This window comes from Macadamia integrifolia, chromosome 2 (genome assembly GCF_013358625.1).
Source record: "Macadamia integrifolia cultivar HAES 741 chromosome 2, SCU_Mint_v3, whole genome shotgun sequence".
Taxonomy (NCBI): Eukaryota; Viridiplantae; Streptophyta; class Magnoliopsida; order Proteales; family Proteaceae; genus Macadamia; species Macadamia integrifolia.
In genome coordinates this window covers 15,301,020-15,319,360 of record NC_056558.1, presented here as the reverse complement: position 1 = coordinate 15,319,360, position 18,341 = coordinate 15,301,020, and the positions used below count along the sequence as shown (strand labels likewise).

The 18,341-nt window shown below is 37.3% G+C and overlaps 1 protein-coding gene across 1 annotated transcript; it reads left to right on the top strand.

Annotated features, from left to right (window-relative positions):
- Nucleotides 1–10,887: 10,887 nt before the first annotated feature.
- Nucleotides 10,888–13,374, top strand: LOC122063826 (disease resistance protein RPS2-like). Its single transcript, XM_042627535.1, has one exon. The coding sequence runs from the start codon at nt 10,888–10,890 to the stop codon at nt 13,372–13,374; it is 2,487 nt and encodes an 828-aa protein (XP_042483469.1).
- The last annotated feature ends 4,967 nt before the right edge of the window (nt 13,375–18,341 follow it).

The window sequence follows — 18,341 nt, the reverse complement described above, 5'->3', positions numbered from 1 at the left end:
GGGGGGGGGGGGTAAAATAGGTATTCTACAATCATTAAAGGGTCGGGCCAAGTCGATGCACAATAGGCCGATCTCGGTCGGGCATTATTCGGTCGGTCTCGGTCGGGCGCCCGACGGTCCAAGTAGCAAAATCGAGACCGACCATTTATAAACAGGCCAGGCTCAAGCCCGACACATTTAATAAATGGTCCGGGTCGGGTCGGTCTATAAACGGTCAGTTCCGATCGGTTTAGTCAGGTCGGCCCACCAATTGACACTCCTACATGGGGGTACAATCTAAGACCGGTCACGAATAAATTTTAAAGCTCAAGAACCTCCTCCCTTCAATTCCTTTGATTTCTCAAATGCAGTATTGCAAGAACAGAGGGAGGAAAACACCCATGTCATTTCTCTCTTTCTAATTCTTCACACTGTCCGGATGCAACTATGTTTGTAAATAATTGTCAGTCCAATTCAAATAGCGATTGTATGCTAAATTTCCTAGAAAAGTTTTCATTTCAATCCCTTTTGGAGAATCCCACCCTTGACCATCTTTGTCCATGTGAGTCATCTCTTTTGAATCTTTTTTGCTTCTCGTTAAAAATTATTTGTTGATGCAATCGCCCTCAATTGGATTTTCAACTACCAATGGAAAGAGAAATGGAAAAGATAAACTATAGTTTTGGCAAGAGAAACTTCTCCCTCTTTGTTGATCCTTGAATGGACATGAATACTTGATGATAAATGTTCTTAGGCCATTAAATGAGGTAAAAGAGGTGGTTGAGGTGTGTTAATGATACATTAAGTCAAAGCCAAGGAGGAAGAGAAGAAAGCAAGAATGTGTTTGCTTTGAAGAGCAGGAAGCCAAGGAGAGAGAAAGTGTGAGCACCAAACTTGTCAGTACAAGTTTCCAGTCATCCCAGGCAATCGGTTGTGAGATTTTCTAACCTTTAATTTACATTATATGCATGTATGTATGTTAGGGTTTGTTGTGGATAGATATATACATGCTAGGTTAGTTGTGGATGAACTATAAGCATGCTAGCTAATTGTGGATGTATATGCTAGGCAGAGTTTGACTGTAGGGAATTGATATAAGTCCAATTTAATTGTATTCTTTATTGAGTGCTTAGTGGATGCTAAGCATTGGGAGTGAGTGCTCTCGTGTAGTAGGTGCTACACATTATACCGGCACTACGAGTGCTATCTCAGCTTTGACTTGAGAAAATTGGATGTGGGTGCTCTCAATTGTGAGTGTAGTCAAAAGTAGTGTATTGAGTAGGTACAAAGAATTTACAGGCACTACTCCAGAGATGTAGGCAAATTGTCGAACCTCGTAAAAACCCTATGTTGTGGGCGCTTGTTGTTTACATTTTATATTAAAGTGCGTAAAATGCGGAATGAGTGTGAACACTTAGAAGTGCCTATGAGAGGCTAAGGTGCATATGACTGTGTGCAAACAGAGACATGTGTATCAGGTTTTTCTTGGCCAGACATCGGACAGGTTTTTGAGGATCGAAATTGGACTCACTGATTCACCCCTTCTCTCAGTGACTGCCGTGTTACAACATATATATATATATATATATATATATGCATAGGAAATTTAATATATTTTTTTGTTTTTGTTTTTTTTATTTGTTTTTAGGAAAGAAAGATTTCATTAATTAATATAGTAGAAAACATCAACAATAGGTTGTGTATCTAGAATTCTAAATTTCTTATGCATAGCCAAAGTAGCAATGCGCTTAACTAAGATCACACATTCATTTGAGGCTTGAGACAAAAACTTAGTTGGGAAAATGATTTATAAACATAGTATTTCTACCATTTCCAACTTTGATATACATTAACTTTTTCTGAATGGACAAGATGGTAGCAATACCATTCCAAGAGTGTCTCTGGAACATGGGTTTCAGACCAACAGGGAATATCGTCTTATGTCTCTGATTTTTTTGAGAAATTTCATGAGGCTGATGCAATCACAGTTCATAATGACCTTCTTGATAATATTCCCAGAGTGTTGGAAGAGGAGGACGTGGCAGGATTGGAGATTGTCCTGAGTGGGGACGAAATAAAACAAGTTGTTTGGGATTTAGATCCTATAAGCTCTCCAGGTCCTGATGGGTTCCCAGGCAGCTTCTTCAGGCGATGTTGGGCCATTGTTGAGGGTGATTTTTGTAGGGCAGTGAAAAAATTCTTTGAGGAAGGGTGGCTTCCTAAAGGAATAAACAATTGTTTTATTTCCTTGATCCCCAAAGTTGAGGGTGCGGCCTCTCTAGATAGGTTTCGACCTATATGTATGGGGAATTTTTATTGCAAAGTGATATCAAAAATTCTGTCTTCAAGATTACTTGTTGTTTTGCCTAAATTGGTCTCGGAAGAGCAAGGCGCTTTCCAGCAGGGTAAAATAATTTCAGCAAATATCAGCCTCGCATCAGAACTGTCAAATTTGATGCACTCTTCGGTTAGGGGTGGTGGAATGGGGCTGAAGCTCGATGTTTAAAAGGCGTATGACTATCTAGCTTGGGAATTCCTCTTTGCAGTTCTATGCAAATTTGGGTTCTCCTCTAGGTGGATTTCTTGGATTCACAACCTTCTTCTATCCTCCAGAATATCAATCTTGGTGAACGGCGGCCCGATGGGGTTCTTTGGGGTTGGTAGAGGTCTCCGGCAAGGAGATCCTTTGTCTCCCTTTTTATTTATTTTGGCAGAAGAGGTTCTTTGTAGAGGTCTTAGAAGCATGGTAAATGATGGTTTGATAAAATCTCTTCCTGAGCCTCGAGGTATGTTAACTCCCTCCTATTTATTGTTTGCTGACGACATTTTCATTTTCATAAATGCATATGCTCAGTTCGTCAAAAATCTTAAGGCCTTTCTTGATAAATATCAGGCATTCTCCGGCTAAATATTTAATCTAGAAAAAAGTAGTTTCTTCTTTGGAAAGGTTGCCCCTCACAGGAAACAATTTATAAGTAATTTTATGGGAATCCAATCTGCAAGGCAGCCTACTAAATATTTAGGTGTGGAGCTCTTCAAGGGGAGAGTTAAACGGGACCACATGTTACCGCTGATGGATAAAATCAGGAAGAGGCTATCGGGATGGAAGGGTCGGCTTCTCTCGATGGCTGGTAGGGTGGAGTTGGTTAAATCAGTGATTTCAAGCATCCCAATTCATAATTTCTGGATTTATTGGTGGCCAGGAAGCTCAATAAAATTAGTAGAAAAGTGGATGCGAAACTTCATATGGTCTGGTGACATGGAGACAGGGAAGAAGATAGTGGTGAAGTGGGATGAGGTATGTAAACCTACCAGGGAGGGCGGTCTTGGCATTAGGAGGTTGCGAGACGTTAATTTTGCATGCCTGTGCAAATTAGCATGGCAAATTAAACATGAAAATTCTCTAATGAGTGTTTTCTTTCGTGCACGTTTTTTGAAGGTTGATGGTTCGCTGAAAACTACCTACCTTTCCTCTTCGATATGGCCTGGTCTTAAAAAGGTGTGGAGGTGGGTACAGTCTCATGAGCAATGGACTGTTGGGAATGGTCAGAGGATAAATTTTTGGAAAGATAGCTAGTTGGGAAAGAAGCCTATTGAGGAGTTGTATGGCCTGCAGTTAGGTCTCTTTGATTCGATGCAAGCAAAGGTTTCCGATTTCATTTGTCAAGATGAGTGCAATTTTCCCCAGTTGAGTTCTAAATTTTTTCAAAATATCTTTGATCAGGCCCAGGATATCATAATTTCATATCTGGATGATATTTGTCATTGGGAATTAAATTCATCTGGAGTTTTTACAATAAAATCGGCTTGGGAAAAAGTAAGACGGGAATCGCCAAAGGTGGGATGGTATTCATTGATTTGGAATTCTCATCTCCAACCTCGCCAATCGGTTTTTGGATGGAGAATGTTGAAAAACAAGCTAGCTACTGATGATAATGTGAAAAAGATAGGGGTTCCATTGCCATCTCAGTGCATTCTCTGTGGCATAGCGGAAGAGTCTATAAATCATACCATGTATGAATGCTCTTTTGCATATTTCATGTGGTAGAAAATTTGTTGCTGTTTTGGGTTTAGGTGGCCTGGATTTGAAGGAGTTGAAAGATTGATAGCTTGGTGGAAAGATCAGGCCAAGAAGACCACATTTAAAGGGGTGTGGCTGAAGGGTTTTGTTTTAATCCCTTACTTCACTTGGTTGGAGAGGAATGGAAAAAAATTCGAAGGAACCTCAAAATCAAAAGAACATTGTTTTGGCCAAGTGAAGAGCGAAATTAGCTGCCAAGAGCTGGTTCATTCAGGGGCAGCCATCTCAATTTCGGATCTTGTCACTGCAAGAAGCTTGGGTTTTTCAGGGGTGCGGAGAAGGCCTCGGGAAATATTCAATATTTTCTGGTGCCCTCCTAATCCAGGTTGGATAAAATTCAACTCGGACGGTTGCTCTATTGGTAATCCAGGGAAGTCTGGAGTAGGGGGAATCATTCGCAATGAAAAGGCAGAGGTAGTGGCAAATTTCAAAAAATTTCTAGGAACTCGCACAAATTTCGAGGCTGAATTTCTGGCGCTTATGATAGGGATTGAATTAGCTAAGCAGCACAATGTGGAACGGCTATGGATAGAATGTGATTCAGTTGCAGTAGTGACTATTTTTCAGAAGAGGCAAAGTCCTTGGATAGCTCGGCAAAGATGGATAAATTGTATTTCTTATTTGGAGGATGTGGAATGGAAAATAACCCATTGCTATAGGGAAGCAAATTCAGTGGCAGATTTTTTGTCAAAGTCAGCCGCTCGTTTTGAAGTGTCAGAGCCGATTTCAATTTGGCCAACTCTGGTCCAGATTGAATTAGACATGGATGCATCGGGTCAACCTAGGTTCAGATTCACCTAGGAATTTTTTCCAGATTTTTTGTTTTGGTGGAGTTGGGTAGTTGCGTAATTCTGCTGATGGCAATGCCGAAGGTGGAATTTATGCTTCTCCCTCTCTTCTTCTTGTGAGTGTTGGGTATTTCTCCCTCCCTCATCTAATGTACTATATTTCTTTTTTCTTCTTTTTATTCCTTTAATATACATGACTTTTTAGCGAAAAAGCAATACCATTCCAAGTAATTGAACCTCTTTTTTTCATAGAGTACATATCAAAGATGGATTTGTTATGAAAATAGTTAGCTTTTAAGGTTTGTGACCAAAGAGAGTTTTGATAAGAGAGAGACGCCAGTCAAGTTTAAATAACAAAGCCTTATTTTGAGTGGCAGAATCCCTCAACCCAAGACCTCCCAAAGACTTCAGAAAGCAAATGGAGTTTTTTAGACTTGGTAGGGTCACTATTCTAGAATCTTAAATATACAGAGTCCAATTTCTTGTAAATATGCTTAGTAAAAGCAAAACCGTTCATAAGATAAGAGGGGATAGATGAAATAGCCGATTGGATAAGAACGGTGCACCCTACATAAGATAACATATTAGATTTCCAAACAGAAAGACCTTTTTCATCACGAGAAACAATATTGTTAAAACATTAATCCTAGATCTAGAATGAAACATGTTGGTGTTAAGATATGTGGAAGCATTCCCCATCTCTTTAATGCCAATAATAGAACACAAGAGTTTATGATCAGGCAAAGAAACATTTTTATTGAAAAAAAATGTCACTTTTATCAAAGGATGAGTGAGAGAGAGAGAGAGAGAGTGCATGTGTGTGTATTTATCATAAGTTTTTATGCATGGTCGTCCATGAATACAACCGTTACATAGTTGATAAGGATCTATGGTGCATCCTCCTCTTCCTCGTTCGATGACTATGTGCCTTTGTTGTTTGGGTTGAGATAAGGTGGATTATGTCCCTTTTATTTTTTTTTTTTCTATTTTATTAATAACGCTGTAGGGGATTCCCGAGTCCCAATAAAATTCAAGTTAAAAAACAAAAAATCATGAAAATCCAACAGCTAAGGTGCACTATCGCTCATTACTTCACCGTAGAGAATCTTTTTTCCTATGTTTTTTGGCTTTAGCTTAAGTTGAGCTATTTATCCAATCTCAGCGGCATAAATCCACTAAACCAATTAAAGTATTAAATTACCCATTATGTCTCTAATTTCAAATTACTTCGGAATGCCCCCAGAAGAGATATATTTGTTTATTTTAGTGGATTGGTGGTGGCATATACCACTATACAAATTCATGGCACGTTATTCCCACCTATTATATTAAAAATTCTAAAAAAAATCAATGGTGTTTGGTAAAGCATATTCACACCTACTACTAAAAAGTCTTCGGACTTGGGTGGATGTCGATCAGGATCCACCTTATTTCCCTTCTTTTATATTATTATTTTGTCAGTCTAACTTATTTCTCACTTCACCACAGACAAACCCATGTGACATGTTTCAAAAGGCACCACTCATTTCTCTACATTTGTGTCATTTGGCTGCTACCGCGTTACTACTATTTGCAAAAGGTCGAGTTGTTCTTCGGGTTGAAATCATCTGTAATTTTGATCTCGTACAATTTCGTAAAATATCATCTTCAGCGAGTAATATGTGTATTAATACCAATACAATAGTCTAGATCTGATATAACTAATAAAACTTTAAATTAATGAAGAGATATTTAAATCAGATCTAGACCATTGCATGAACCTTGATTTAGAGTGCATATTCATTATAAAAAAAAAAAAAAAAAAAAAGTACGAACAGCACCCCATTATGTAGGCATTTGCTTTTTGGAGCAGTATCAGTGGCCGCATTTTGCGGCACATGCCAACCTCTACGCGATTTTCTGAAATTTTGACAAGCCACGTTTTCCCTGATTAAAAAAGAAAAAGAAAAAGATACGCGTTTCCCCGTTTGACTTGTACAGTCAAGTACCTCTTTTAAATCATGGGTCACGAACAAAGCTTTAAAACTTGGGATGGATCTTAGTATTGGTCAAAGTTGATACGAATCCGTATTATATAAAATCGAATAATATTAGATATTTTTATTTTTATTTTTTAATAAAAATAAATATTTATTATCATTTTACCTTTATATCTTACCGGTGCATTGGTTACAGATCAGTCTCAATCAAGATCGGTATCAATTCGATATTGAAGGATCCGTTTTAAGTTTTTAAAACCATGGCCACAACTGTTGCAAGTTTCCTTCTTCCATCTGTTTTGCGAATCACAAGCATAATTTTAAAAATTGAATCAAATTCATATTGGTCGAGATCAATTCTTGATCTGACCATTCTAAAAATAATCCATTGGAAATGTATGAGAGTAAAATGATTCAAAATACCATTTTTTTAAAATAAGGTAAATATGTCCGATCAAGTCTAATCCTAATTGATACCAATCTTATTTGCATCAAGTGAGATCAATCCCAAATTTAAAACTTTGATCACAAGAGAGAAATTCTAAGACACGCGCACACTCCGTAATTGATTATTTCTCAATAAATATCTAAAAATTTAGGTAAAAGGTTTTATTTACTACAGCACGACTGTGCATGAACACAACCATTAGATAATTGATTAGGGTCTACAGTGCACCCTTCTCATCCTTTGTGTGTGATTGTACACATGGGATGATTAATGGTTACTTTTGTTCTTGCTTAAAGAGTCTAAGAAAATATTGGTTTTGGTAAAGATTATCAAGGAAATTAGTTTGTATACATCATTGCTACCTAGTTAGTACTCTAACAACCTTTAAAAATTAGTTTACAAAAATAATTAAAAAAATATTGTCAAGTTTAAAGGCACCTATAGAGTCATCACTCAAACACTCCCAATAGAATAAGATAGTTATTAGCTTTATGTGGTCCCCTTGCAAGATGCAAATGCATTATAACAACTGGTTTTCCAATCCTCAAGAGTTTCTCTCTCTCTCTCTCTCTCTCTCCCCCCCCCCCCCCAACAGATTAACAACTGGTTTTCCAATCCTCAAAAATTTCTCTCTCTCCACAGATTAGAAGCACTTTACTTCATCTAAGGTTTTCCATTTCTTTTATTACCTTTCTCTCGCCGCTGTGTGTGTGAATTATGGCTATCATAACCACAATACTAAGCCCAATAATAGGATGTTTTGCACATATGTGGTGAGTCCCATCGGAGCTAAGTTTCAGGTCTTGCGAAACCTTGGGGAGAACATTGAAGAATTGGAAAAAACAACAAAAAAGCTTGACGCAAGGAGAAAGGACAAACTAGGCAAACTAGAAGAAGCAAAGAAGCAGAAAGGTGGTGTGGAAGCATCAACAGAGGCGAATCGCTGGCTCCGTCAAACAGATAGTGCTCTATCCAACGCGAACAACCTTAGAATTGAGCATGAGCAAAGAAGAGGATCATGTTCAAACTGCTTCTGTTGGACAAGCTATATACACAGATCTAGATATACCTGCTGCATTAGCCTTTTTTCAATTTAAAATTAGTAAGAGAACATGGTTTATATCAAAAAAGAAATAGTACATGGTGGATAATTTCTACTTTTTTACTTGGCTTAGTTGATTCATGGGGCTGAGCTTCAATAAAAGGATCAATTTAAGCCAAATCCACAAAATTATGGGGTGACTTAGCTCTAGCCAAAACCATGTGTATTCTTAGTTTAACCTTTTAAATGTGTGTTCTTAGTATAACCTTTTAATTGAACTCCACAACAAAAGAAAAGAAATGAAAACAAAGTTTTTCTTTCCCCCAGAAAAACCACCCATCTGAGATTTGCTAGTCCATACCCAATAGACATCAATTGGATCTTCTACCTTCTCCTCTCTTTTCTTCCACAAATCAAACCCAAATATCATGTTAACTGAGCAAAGGGTATATGCACGGATGTCTCTCTAGAGGGTGGTGTTGTAAATTACCTTAAAAAAATGATGAAACTTTAGAGATCAAACACCATGTAAGACCGTTCAAAACAAAGTGCTAGAATAAAAGGTCTCAACTTATTTTGCTTCAAATCGATATATTAAACTTCTACCATAAATGAAAAAAAAAAAAAAAAAAGTTTACCAATTCCACAGATTTTGATTCTTTAAAAAAAGCACAAAGTTTTTTGACTCGCTTGCTTGAACACATACACATTATCTTCAAAAAAAAAAAAAAAAAAAAAAAAAAAACCACATACATGTCATGGATTTAGTTTTTGGTATTGGTACGGCTGATATCAAGCCGATTCAGACTGGTATTAGAGAGGATCAGTGCATATCGGTCATTTTTGTCCCTTATTTTAAAAAAAAAAATACATCTTTTTACTAATTTACCCTTAAAATAACACGGATAATCAATCTGAATCAGTCAGAAATCGAGATACAACTAATACGATTAATACCACACTAAAGCTTTTTTTTTTTTTGTTAGAAACACCATACTAAAACTTAAAACCATGATAAACGCACCCCATTATGTAGGCATTTGACTTTTGGAGCAGTGTGGCAGTGTGCCTCTCCTTGAATAATTCAACCTTTATGCGATTTCTGAATTATTTTTTTTTGTAAGGCGCATTTTTTCCCTGATTAAGAAAAGAAAAATAAAAAATGTACGTGTTTCCGCATTTGACTTGTCTCAGTCGTGTACCTCTTTTAAATATTGAGTCACAGAACAAGGTTTTTTAAAACTTGGGATCTATCTCGTTATTGAACAAGGCGGATATTAATCCGGTTCCTCTTGGATTAGATCATATTAAATAGATTTATTTTTATTTTTTTAATAAAAAATATTTTTTATTATCATTTTATCTATATACTTTACTAGTGAATTGGTTTAAGGATTTAAAGGACCGGATCTAATAAGTTTTAAACCATGGCCACAAGTGTTGCACCTTTCAAACTTTCATGTGTTTTGTGAATTACAAGCATAATTTTAAAAATTCAATTGGATTGATATCAATCCCTGATCCTGATCATTCCAAAAATGATCCATAGGTAATGTATAAGGGTAAAATGGTTCAAAATACCATTTTTTCGTTAGATAGGGTAAATATGTCTAACCAAGTCTAATCCCAATTGACACCAACCTGATTTGTAATAGTTGAGATAATCCCATGTTTTGAAACTTTGATCATAGGAGAGAAGTTTTAGCACACTCTCTCTGCCTAATTGATTATTTTTTAGTAAATACCTAAGAAATTGGGTAAAAGTTTTTATGCACATTCGTGCATGAACACAATCATTAGACGGTTGATAAGGGTCTACAATGCACCCTCCTCAATCTTCATTTCTATCTGATGGTGTGAATGATTACACGACCATGCACAAAACCTCTCCTCAAAATATTAGTTGGTTTTCAATAAAAGATTACTATTATTCTTGCTTAAAGCAAAAGATTCTAAAAGACATACTGGTTGTTTTAAAGATTACCAGGGGCAATTAACATCTTTTGAACCTAGTTTTTTCGAAAATAATTTAAAGAAGTTGTCAAAAGTTCTAAATACAAGTAGAGTTGTCATTCAGACTCCCAATAGATATTATTAACTTAATGTAGTCACCTTGCAAGATGCAAATGCATTATAACATCTGGTTTTCCAATCTTCAAGATTCTCTCTCTCTCTCTCTCTCTCTCTCTCTCTCTCTACAGATTTTCTTTCTTTCATCAGGGTCCATTTCTCTCTCGTTCTCTTTCGCCTGCCCTCTGTGTGTGAATTATGGCTAGCATAGCCACAATACTAAGCCCGATACTAGAATGTTTTGCCACATATGTGGTAGGTCCTATCGGATCTAAGTTTCACGTCTTGCGAAACCTTGGGGAGAACATTGAAGAATTGGAGAAAACAACACAAAAGCTTGACGCAAGGAGAAAGGACGAACAAAGAAAACTAGAAGCAGCAAAGAAGCAGGAAGGGGTAGTGGAAGCATCAGCAGAGGCAAATCGCTGGTTCCGTCAAGCAGATAGTGCTCTATCCAACGCGAACAAACTAAGAATTGAGCATGAACAAAGAAGAGGATCATGTTCAAACTGCTTCTGTTGGACAAGCTATCACTCAGTAAAAGAGCATTGAAGGTCAAGCAAGATGTTGAAAATTTGTACCAAGAAGAACTGAAATCTGGCTGGACTGTGGCCAGTATTACCTCGCAGAAAGGGAGGAAGCTGGACACAGTTTCCATCCAAGGCCAAGCAAGAACAGAGGAATTGATCCATGAGATCATCGATGCGGTACTAGAGGATAGGCATGTTGTGGTTGGGTTGTATGGTATGGGAGGTATAGGCAAAACAACACTCCTCCGATATGCAAATGAGCATTTCAGAAAGACAGAGCAATTTGAATCGGTGATTTTCACTACTGTATCAGCCACACCAAATTTCGTAGAAATACGAAAACAAATTGCCAAAAGTTTGGGCTTGGATCATAGCATATGCCAAGATGAAGATGATTTGAAAGAAAGATTGTTTCGTCTTCTCCAAACAAGAAAGTATATATTGATATTAGATGACATGTGGGAGGTTGTTGATCTTGATGAAATCTGCATTCCTGCACCAACGAAGGAGAACGGGTGCAAAATATTAATGGCATCTCGATCAAAAGCTATTGCTACAAGGTTTGGGATCCGATTTGTAGCAAAAGATTCTCTTCAGTTAATTCAAGTAAACAAACTTCGACCAGATGAAGCTTGGAAACTTTTTGTGCAAAAGGTTGGTGAGAATATCACTTCTAAACCAGCAATAGAACCTCTTGCCAAGGAAGTTCTTAGAAAGTGTGGTGGATTGCCTTTGGCTATTGTTGTTATTGGTGGCACAATGTCTACACGCGAAACAAAGGGAGAATGGAGAGATGCTCTGCGTGAATTGGAGCAGTCAGCTTCAAATCTTGAAGGTATGGAAGAAGTATTTGCAATACTCATGTTTAGTTTTGAAAAATTGGAACAATTAGAACAATCCCTCTTCCTGTATTGCTGTCTATTTCCTGAGGATTCTAGCTTTATGATAAAGTCATTAGTTGATTTTGCCACTGGGGAAGAAACACTATGTGGTATGCAGGAACTTGGAGATATGAGAAATAAAGTTGATGTTTTGGTTGGAAAGCTTCGAAATTCATCCATGCTTGAGGACGATGTCGATGGAAGATTTAAAATGCACGATGTGATACGTGAATTGGGCGTGTGGATCACATCTTCGAAATCTAATGAATACCATTCCAAGTTCATTGCAAAGGCTCGTGCTAGAATAACTGAGGCAGCACCTGATGATGTCTTAGAATGGCACAAAGCGACTAAGATTTCATTGATGCAGAGTGAGATAGAGTCTTTACCTCTACTGCCACATTTATGTCCACAACTACACACATTGCTCCTTCAACGAACTCGTATTAAGGACATCCCCCAACTGCACTTCTTGGAGCAGATGCCCACACTTCGGATACTAGATTTGAGCAGGACTCGGATTGAAAATTTGCCACCTTCAATATCTCATCTTGTCAATCTTCGTTTGTTATGCTTAAGGCACTGCTATGACCTACAAAAATTGCCACCTGAAATCGGAATGCTGGTTCAACTCATATCTTTAGACTTATTGGGTTGCGAGAGCTTAAGAGAGCTACCGGTGGAGATGAATAGGTTGAACAATTTAAGGTTGCTGAACCTCCGTTGGACTTTCCATCTTGAGAGGATGCCCCATGGGATGTTATCTGGATTGCATAAGCTAGAGGAGTTGGATGCTCTCAAAAGTGGGTTAAAATGGTACACTAATGACATCGAGGATTTGTCTAGATTGACTTGCTTGATCTCTATTAAGAGTGAGGGGATTAGAGAAATAACGAAAATGAAGGTTTCCCATTGGTTTAAACCAATAGCTAAATGCATGGTTAAGTTGCGTCTGAGGAATTGTGATATTGATCCTTCAGCTATGCTGAACCTTTTAGAAGACTCTTCAGAATTTGGTAAAGATGTGAACTTCTTGTCAAGTAAGGGTTTGACATGTGTTCCAACTCGAGGTTGTACAAGACTAACCATACAAGGTTGTCCAGATCTCAAGACATTACTGGTTGCAGAGGAAGCCGAAATGAATGCTTTTGAAAGCTTACAAGATTTGGTACTTGATAGCGTCTTTGAATTTGAGACATTATGTATTGGGGTTCCACAAACTGGGTGTTTTTCAAATTTGGAAAAAATAAAAATACAGAGATGCCCAAATCTGAAGGTGCTTTTCACTAATGGTGTAACACGATTGCTAAAGGAGTTGAGGTTTTTACATGTACATCTATGTTCTCAATTGGTGAATCTAATATCAGAATTGACAACCATATGCCATTTTGATTTGAACTGGTCATCCTTGTCTACGGTGTTTGTTGATAATTGTCCTAGGTTGGAGCGAGAGGGACTCCCATTTAGATCAGCTATAGTATCAATCATTGAAAAAGAATCGGTAAGCTTGTTTTTATTTTTTACTGCTTCCAACCATTATATGCTGTGTATCATAATCCAGAAAGTCTTAGTCTAGTCTAGTTTATAAATGTTACTTATTTGCTTAGATCCTTGTTTGGTTAATCATCAATTTTTTAAGAGATCCTTGCTTTGTTAATCAATTTTTTTAGGGTCAGCTTTTGGTAAACCTAGTATGCTTCATTGGATTGACCCCAAGTCAGGATATAAATTTAGGGTCGGGTTTCTTTATAGTGTTACAGGGCGTGTAATACACATCCAACTATCAAGAATATTCAGACACGCAACCCAAGGTGCTCAAGCATAGTCCAAGGCATTCCTGGTCATTGGATATGCGCTACACGCCCTATAGTGCTACAGACGATCTTAATCATATAAACCTAAGTACCTTGCATGCCTAGACTTTTGACCTTAGCTAGCTAGCTAGATGTTTTGCTAGGCGCCCAACCATATACTACTCTGATTTATTTTATTGAGAATATCTAGAGTTCCATATTATTAGGGGAATTTCACCAAAAAATTATTAGGGGAAACAAATAAATGAAAAGAATGCACTATTTATTTAGGTGGGTGCCTTTAATTTAAGTAATTTTTATGTTCAATTTTTTTCATTCATCACCCTACTTTTAATTTTTAAACCCGTATTAATCTCACCTTGAGTCCGTTGCTTGGTTTACAATTTTATTTGTTTCAATGGAAAATGTTTAAATATCAATTCTTATTTAAGATTTATTTCACATTCTTTTTGTATTTTTTGTATTTCTTAGATTGTACCTAACAAGAAAACATATTTAAGCATGTTAGCCACATCATGTGAAAGGTGTCTTCCGTGTTTGGTAACTATTTCATCGACTCAAATGCCCCAATTTTTCTAGAAAACAATATCAAGAGATAGTGGAAGAAATTTTGCATTGCATTTCAATAAAAGTGGAAATCATTCTGCCATACTTATGCACCTCAGAAAGTGTTTTACCTGGGTTTGAATCCCTTTGGCGCCACCCTTGTTTCTTCCTTGGGAATACCCTTTGGTATTAAAAAATAAAGATAAAAATAAAAATCAGGTTTTTTTAAATACAATTTCCTTTTGCTTTTTAGGAATTCCTGTAAAATATTTCCTATTGATCGAAATGTTTGATTGTAAGATCCTTTTATTCGCCTACATTCACTCCTTGTATTTTAAGTTATTCAATGGTTATACCTTACTGGATTCAAGGTGAGATTAATACGAACTATTGCTCCATCATTTCATACTCATTTTGGACTGAAACTTCACTAGTGAGAGATGAACACAACTATTATAATCTGTCTGACATGTTTTATACCCTCTTCTAATCCTTTACATATTCAATTTCATATAGTTGAATTAATTTCTATTCCTTGCGTTTAGTCATTTATTTATTTAAACAATATTAAAAATCTCTTTGATATCTTATGGAACTTATGTTGTATCAATTTGAAGTCTAACATTAAGTGATCATGACACTCTGACTTGACAATAGGTACCTCTTTAATCTATTTTTTAATTTATAATTCCTTTAACCTCGACCAATTTCCTTGCCTCAAAGACTCCTTTAATGACTCAAGTCTTTCCCCAACTAGATTTCAATGCATTTCTACTCTCTCTCTCTCTCTCTCTCTCTCTCTCTCTCTCTCTCTCTCATATTTCATTTTGTATATGTAAACTAACTGGGTACGCCCTTCTTTTTTTAACTAATTACAGAGTTCTATCTATGTAGGAAGAAGATGAAGAAGATGATGATGATGATGATAATGATGATGAGGCGGAAGAAGAAAGAAGGACTATACGTATGATGATCTAAGAAGAAGATTTCTAGATCTACGAATGCAAGAATAAAAGAAGATGATGATGTTGATGATCTAACAAGAAGACTACTAGAATTAAAAAGAGGGTAGTTCAATCATGATTTTTGATATCCTCCAATGATATGAAATCATTTTTGGTACTAAAGTTTAATGTTCATTCTATTCATTTTTCATGTTTCCAATTTTGAATAATGAATAGATATGGTGTCATGGAGATGATAATCCCCTCTATTCTACCTGATTGAAGCTATCTTTACACTTGCATATCCAATATGAGGATATACATTTTTACTGCCCTTAAAGTTCTTTCAGGAATAAAGTAAGATGCCTTGTTTTGGGTAATCACATTCCCTTATGAGAATAATCTTGTACAATTTTTTATCCTAGTATTTAGAATCCACTAAGTCTCTCTCTAATAACTATGTTTTTGATTTACTGGATTCAAGTGTCAGGACCAGTGACGTATGAGAACAATCACATACTTGAACCTGAACTGGACTTTCGCCTGGCCCCGGCCCCACCCCGCCCCGCCTGCCCCGCCCCGCCCCCGATTTCTATCTTTTCCCCCACTTCATTCAAGAGTTATTTAATGATTTTTCATTTTATCAAGTAGTTAAGAGTATTTTATTATTAGTTGTGTTTCTCAACAATTATTAGTTGTGTTTCTCAAAAAATAAATAAATGCATTACTAGTTGTGCATTAGAATGTAGAAAGTCTAATCTAGCCTGATAAATGATGCTTATTTGTTAAGATCCTTGCTTGGTTAATCAATTTTTTAAGGGATCCTTGCTTAGTTTATCAGTTTTTAAGGGTCAGTTCATTGGAACCCAGTATGTCAGAAAGGAAAGTCAACTTGTTGGCTAGCCCCAGTTAGGCTATAAATTAACCTAACCGGGCAGCTGCCTCATATGCAAGCCCTAGGCCCAGCCCTGTGATACTCGGGCTTAATTTGTTGAGTACAGTCCAGACTCTCTCTCTCTCTCTCTCTCTCTCTCTCTCTCTCTCTCTCTCTCTCTCTTCATTGTAATATCCCACCCTCCCCACTATAATTTAGAGATGTATCTATGCCGAACGCATATGCTTCTTTGCTCCATAAAGCAATTAAAAATAAGAAATAGATGGAGAAGAAGAGGAGGAAGGATTAACTTCGTCTAGAGTGCTAGAACTAGGGCTGCAATAGGTCCAGGTCGGGCCATTTTTCTTAAAATCCTAGTCCAATCCTGAATCTCATCAAATGGGTTCAAGCCTGCCCTGAACCTTGACTCAGAGCCTAAAAACTTCAACCTAAGCCTAACCTTGTAGGGCTTAGGCCCAGCCCAGCCACTTTGATTGCCCCTGATTGAACAGGGTTGTGCTGGGATGTCCCTGATTGACCTTGACCTTGGTTTGTCATTTAGGACCTGATATACCCTGACCCTGACCATACAAAATACGAAATAACTAAAAATTCATTTGACTTTGCATCTAAATCCCTTGAAATTGAAAAGTAAAATAAAAATAAAATCTAAAAAACATCATTGAATAAAAAAATTAAGTAGTTTATACTACTATGGTGGATAATGATTACCAAACTTAAAAAATTGACCATCAAATATTCAATAAATCTGTTGTAACCCAGCAGTTACTGAGAGGGGGGGTGAATCAGTAAGTCCAATTTCGATCCCGAAAAACATGTCTGATGTCTGGCCAAGAAAAACCTAATATACCTGTCCCTGTTTGCATAGTTGTATGCACACTCAGCCTCTCATAGGCACTTCCAAGTGTGTACATCCATTCCACATTCCACGCAATTCAATATAAAATGTAAACAACAAGCACCCACAACACAGGGTTTTTACGAGGTTCGACAATTTGCCTACATCCCCGGAGTAGTGCCTGTAAAGGCTTCGTACCTACTCAATACACTACTTTTGACTGCACTCATAGTCGGGAGCATCCACATCCAATTTTCTCAAACCGAAGCTGAGATGGCACTCGGAGTGCCGGTACAATGTGTAGCACCCACTCCCTGTGCTTAGCACCCACTAAGCACTAAATAAATAATACAGTAAATTTAGGTTTATATCAATGCCCTACAGTTAAACCTTGCGTAACAAATACATCCACAACTAGCTAGCATGCTTACAGTTCATCCACAACTAACCTAGCATGTAAACATTCATCCACAACTAACCCTAACATACATACATATTATCATATATGCATATAATGTAAATTCTAGGGTTAGAAAATCTCACAGCCCTTGTTTGTTGTTAGCAGAGTTGTCTCAGAGCATAGTCTCTACACACTGGAATCCTTAACTCCCCTCTAGAGTAGGAGACTTGAATTTTCAAGTAAGCTCAACATGGCCATGGCATCTCACAAGTCTTCTCCCTTGTTTTCTTGCACTTTGAAGCACAAATAGAAAAACCCTCTCTTCTTTTCTCTTTTCTCTTGGATTTTGATAATGAAACATCAAGAACACTCAACTATCTCAAACCCACTTTAATGGAGTAAAGACACCTTCCATCAAGCAATAAACCTCATTCAATGATCACACATCAAGAGGAAAACTTCTCATACCAAAATCGTAGCCTTTATTCACTCAAAATTCAGTTTTCTTTCTCCCATGGTGTAGGGCTTGAAAAAACGAAGAATCTGCAACTTGGTTCACCCAAATCCGAGTTAAAATGAGGGAGATATAACCATTTGAAGTTAGAGTAATGAGATAGCCTGAAATGGAATCTTCATAGGGGTGGCATAGGCTACACCAGTGGCGTGCGCATCATGGGGGAAATTTGACTGTAGATCTCATATAAAAGATCTTATAATCTAAACCGTCCGATTAAACCAACGGACAATAGATCCAAACCATTAGATTCGAATCTCGATGACGTCATCATGATGTAGGCGCTGACATCGTCAAAAGTGTTGACGACCACGAATTGGCTACATCAACGTATATTCCGGATCTATGTCGGCTTATCCCATAAGAACAAATCATTTGTAGACCATTAGATCTGGATCTATAAGATCTACTTGATCCAGATCTAAGGGATTGGAATCTAAGCTTCGGTGATGATGCACATACGACACACATTAGTCAATGTAATATGGTGTAGCGCCAGACCATCATATCTGATACACTCCACCAATGAGAAGCCTCGGATAAGCATCTTCAACGCAAGCTCTTGTACGAACCGTCAGATCGGAATCTGACC

What these genes read in the sequence shown, in the direction of transcription:
- LOC122063826 (XM_042627535.1), top strand. Translation starts at nt 10,888, where the DNA reads ATGTTCAAACTGCTTCTGTTGGACAAGCTATCACTCAGTAAAAGAGCA.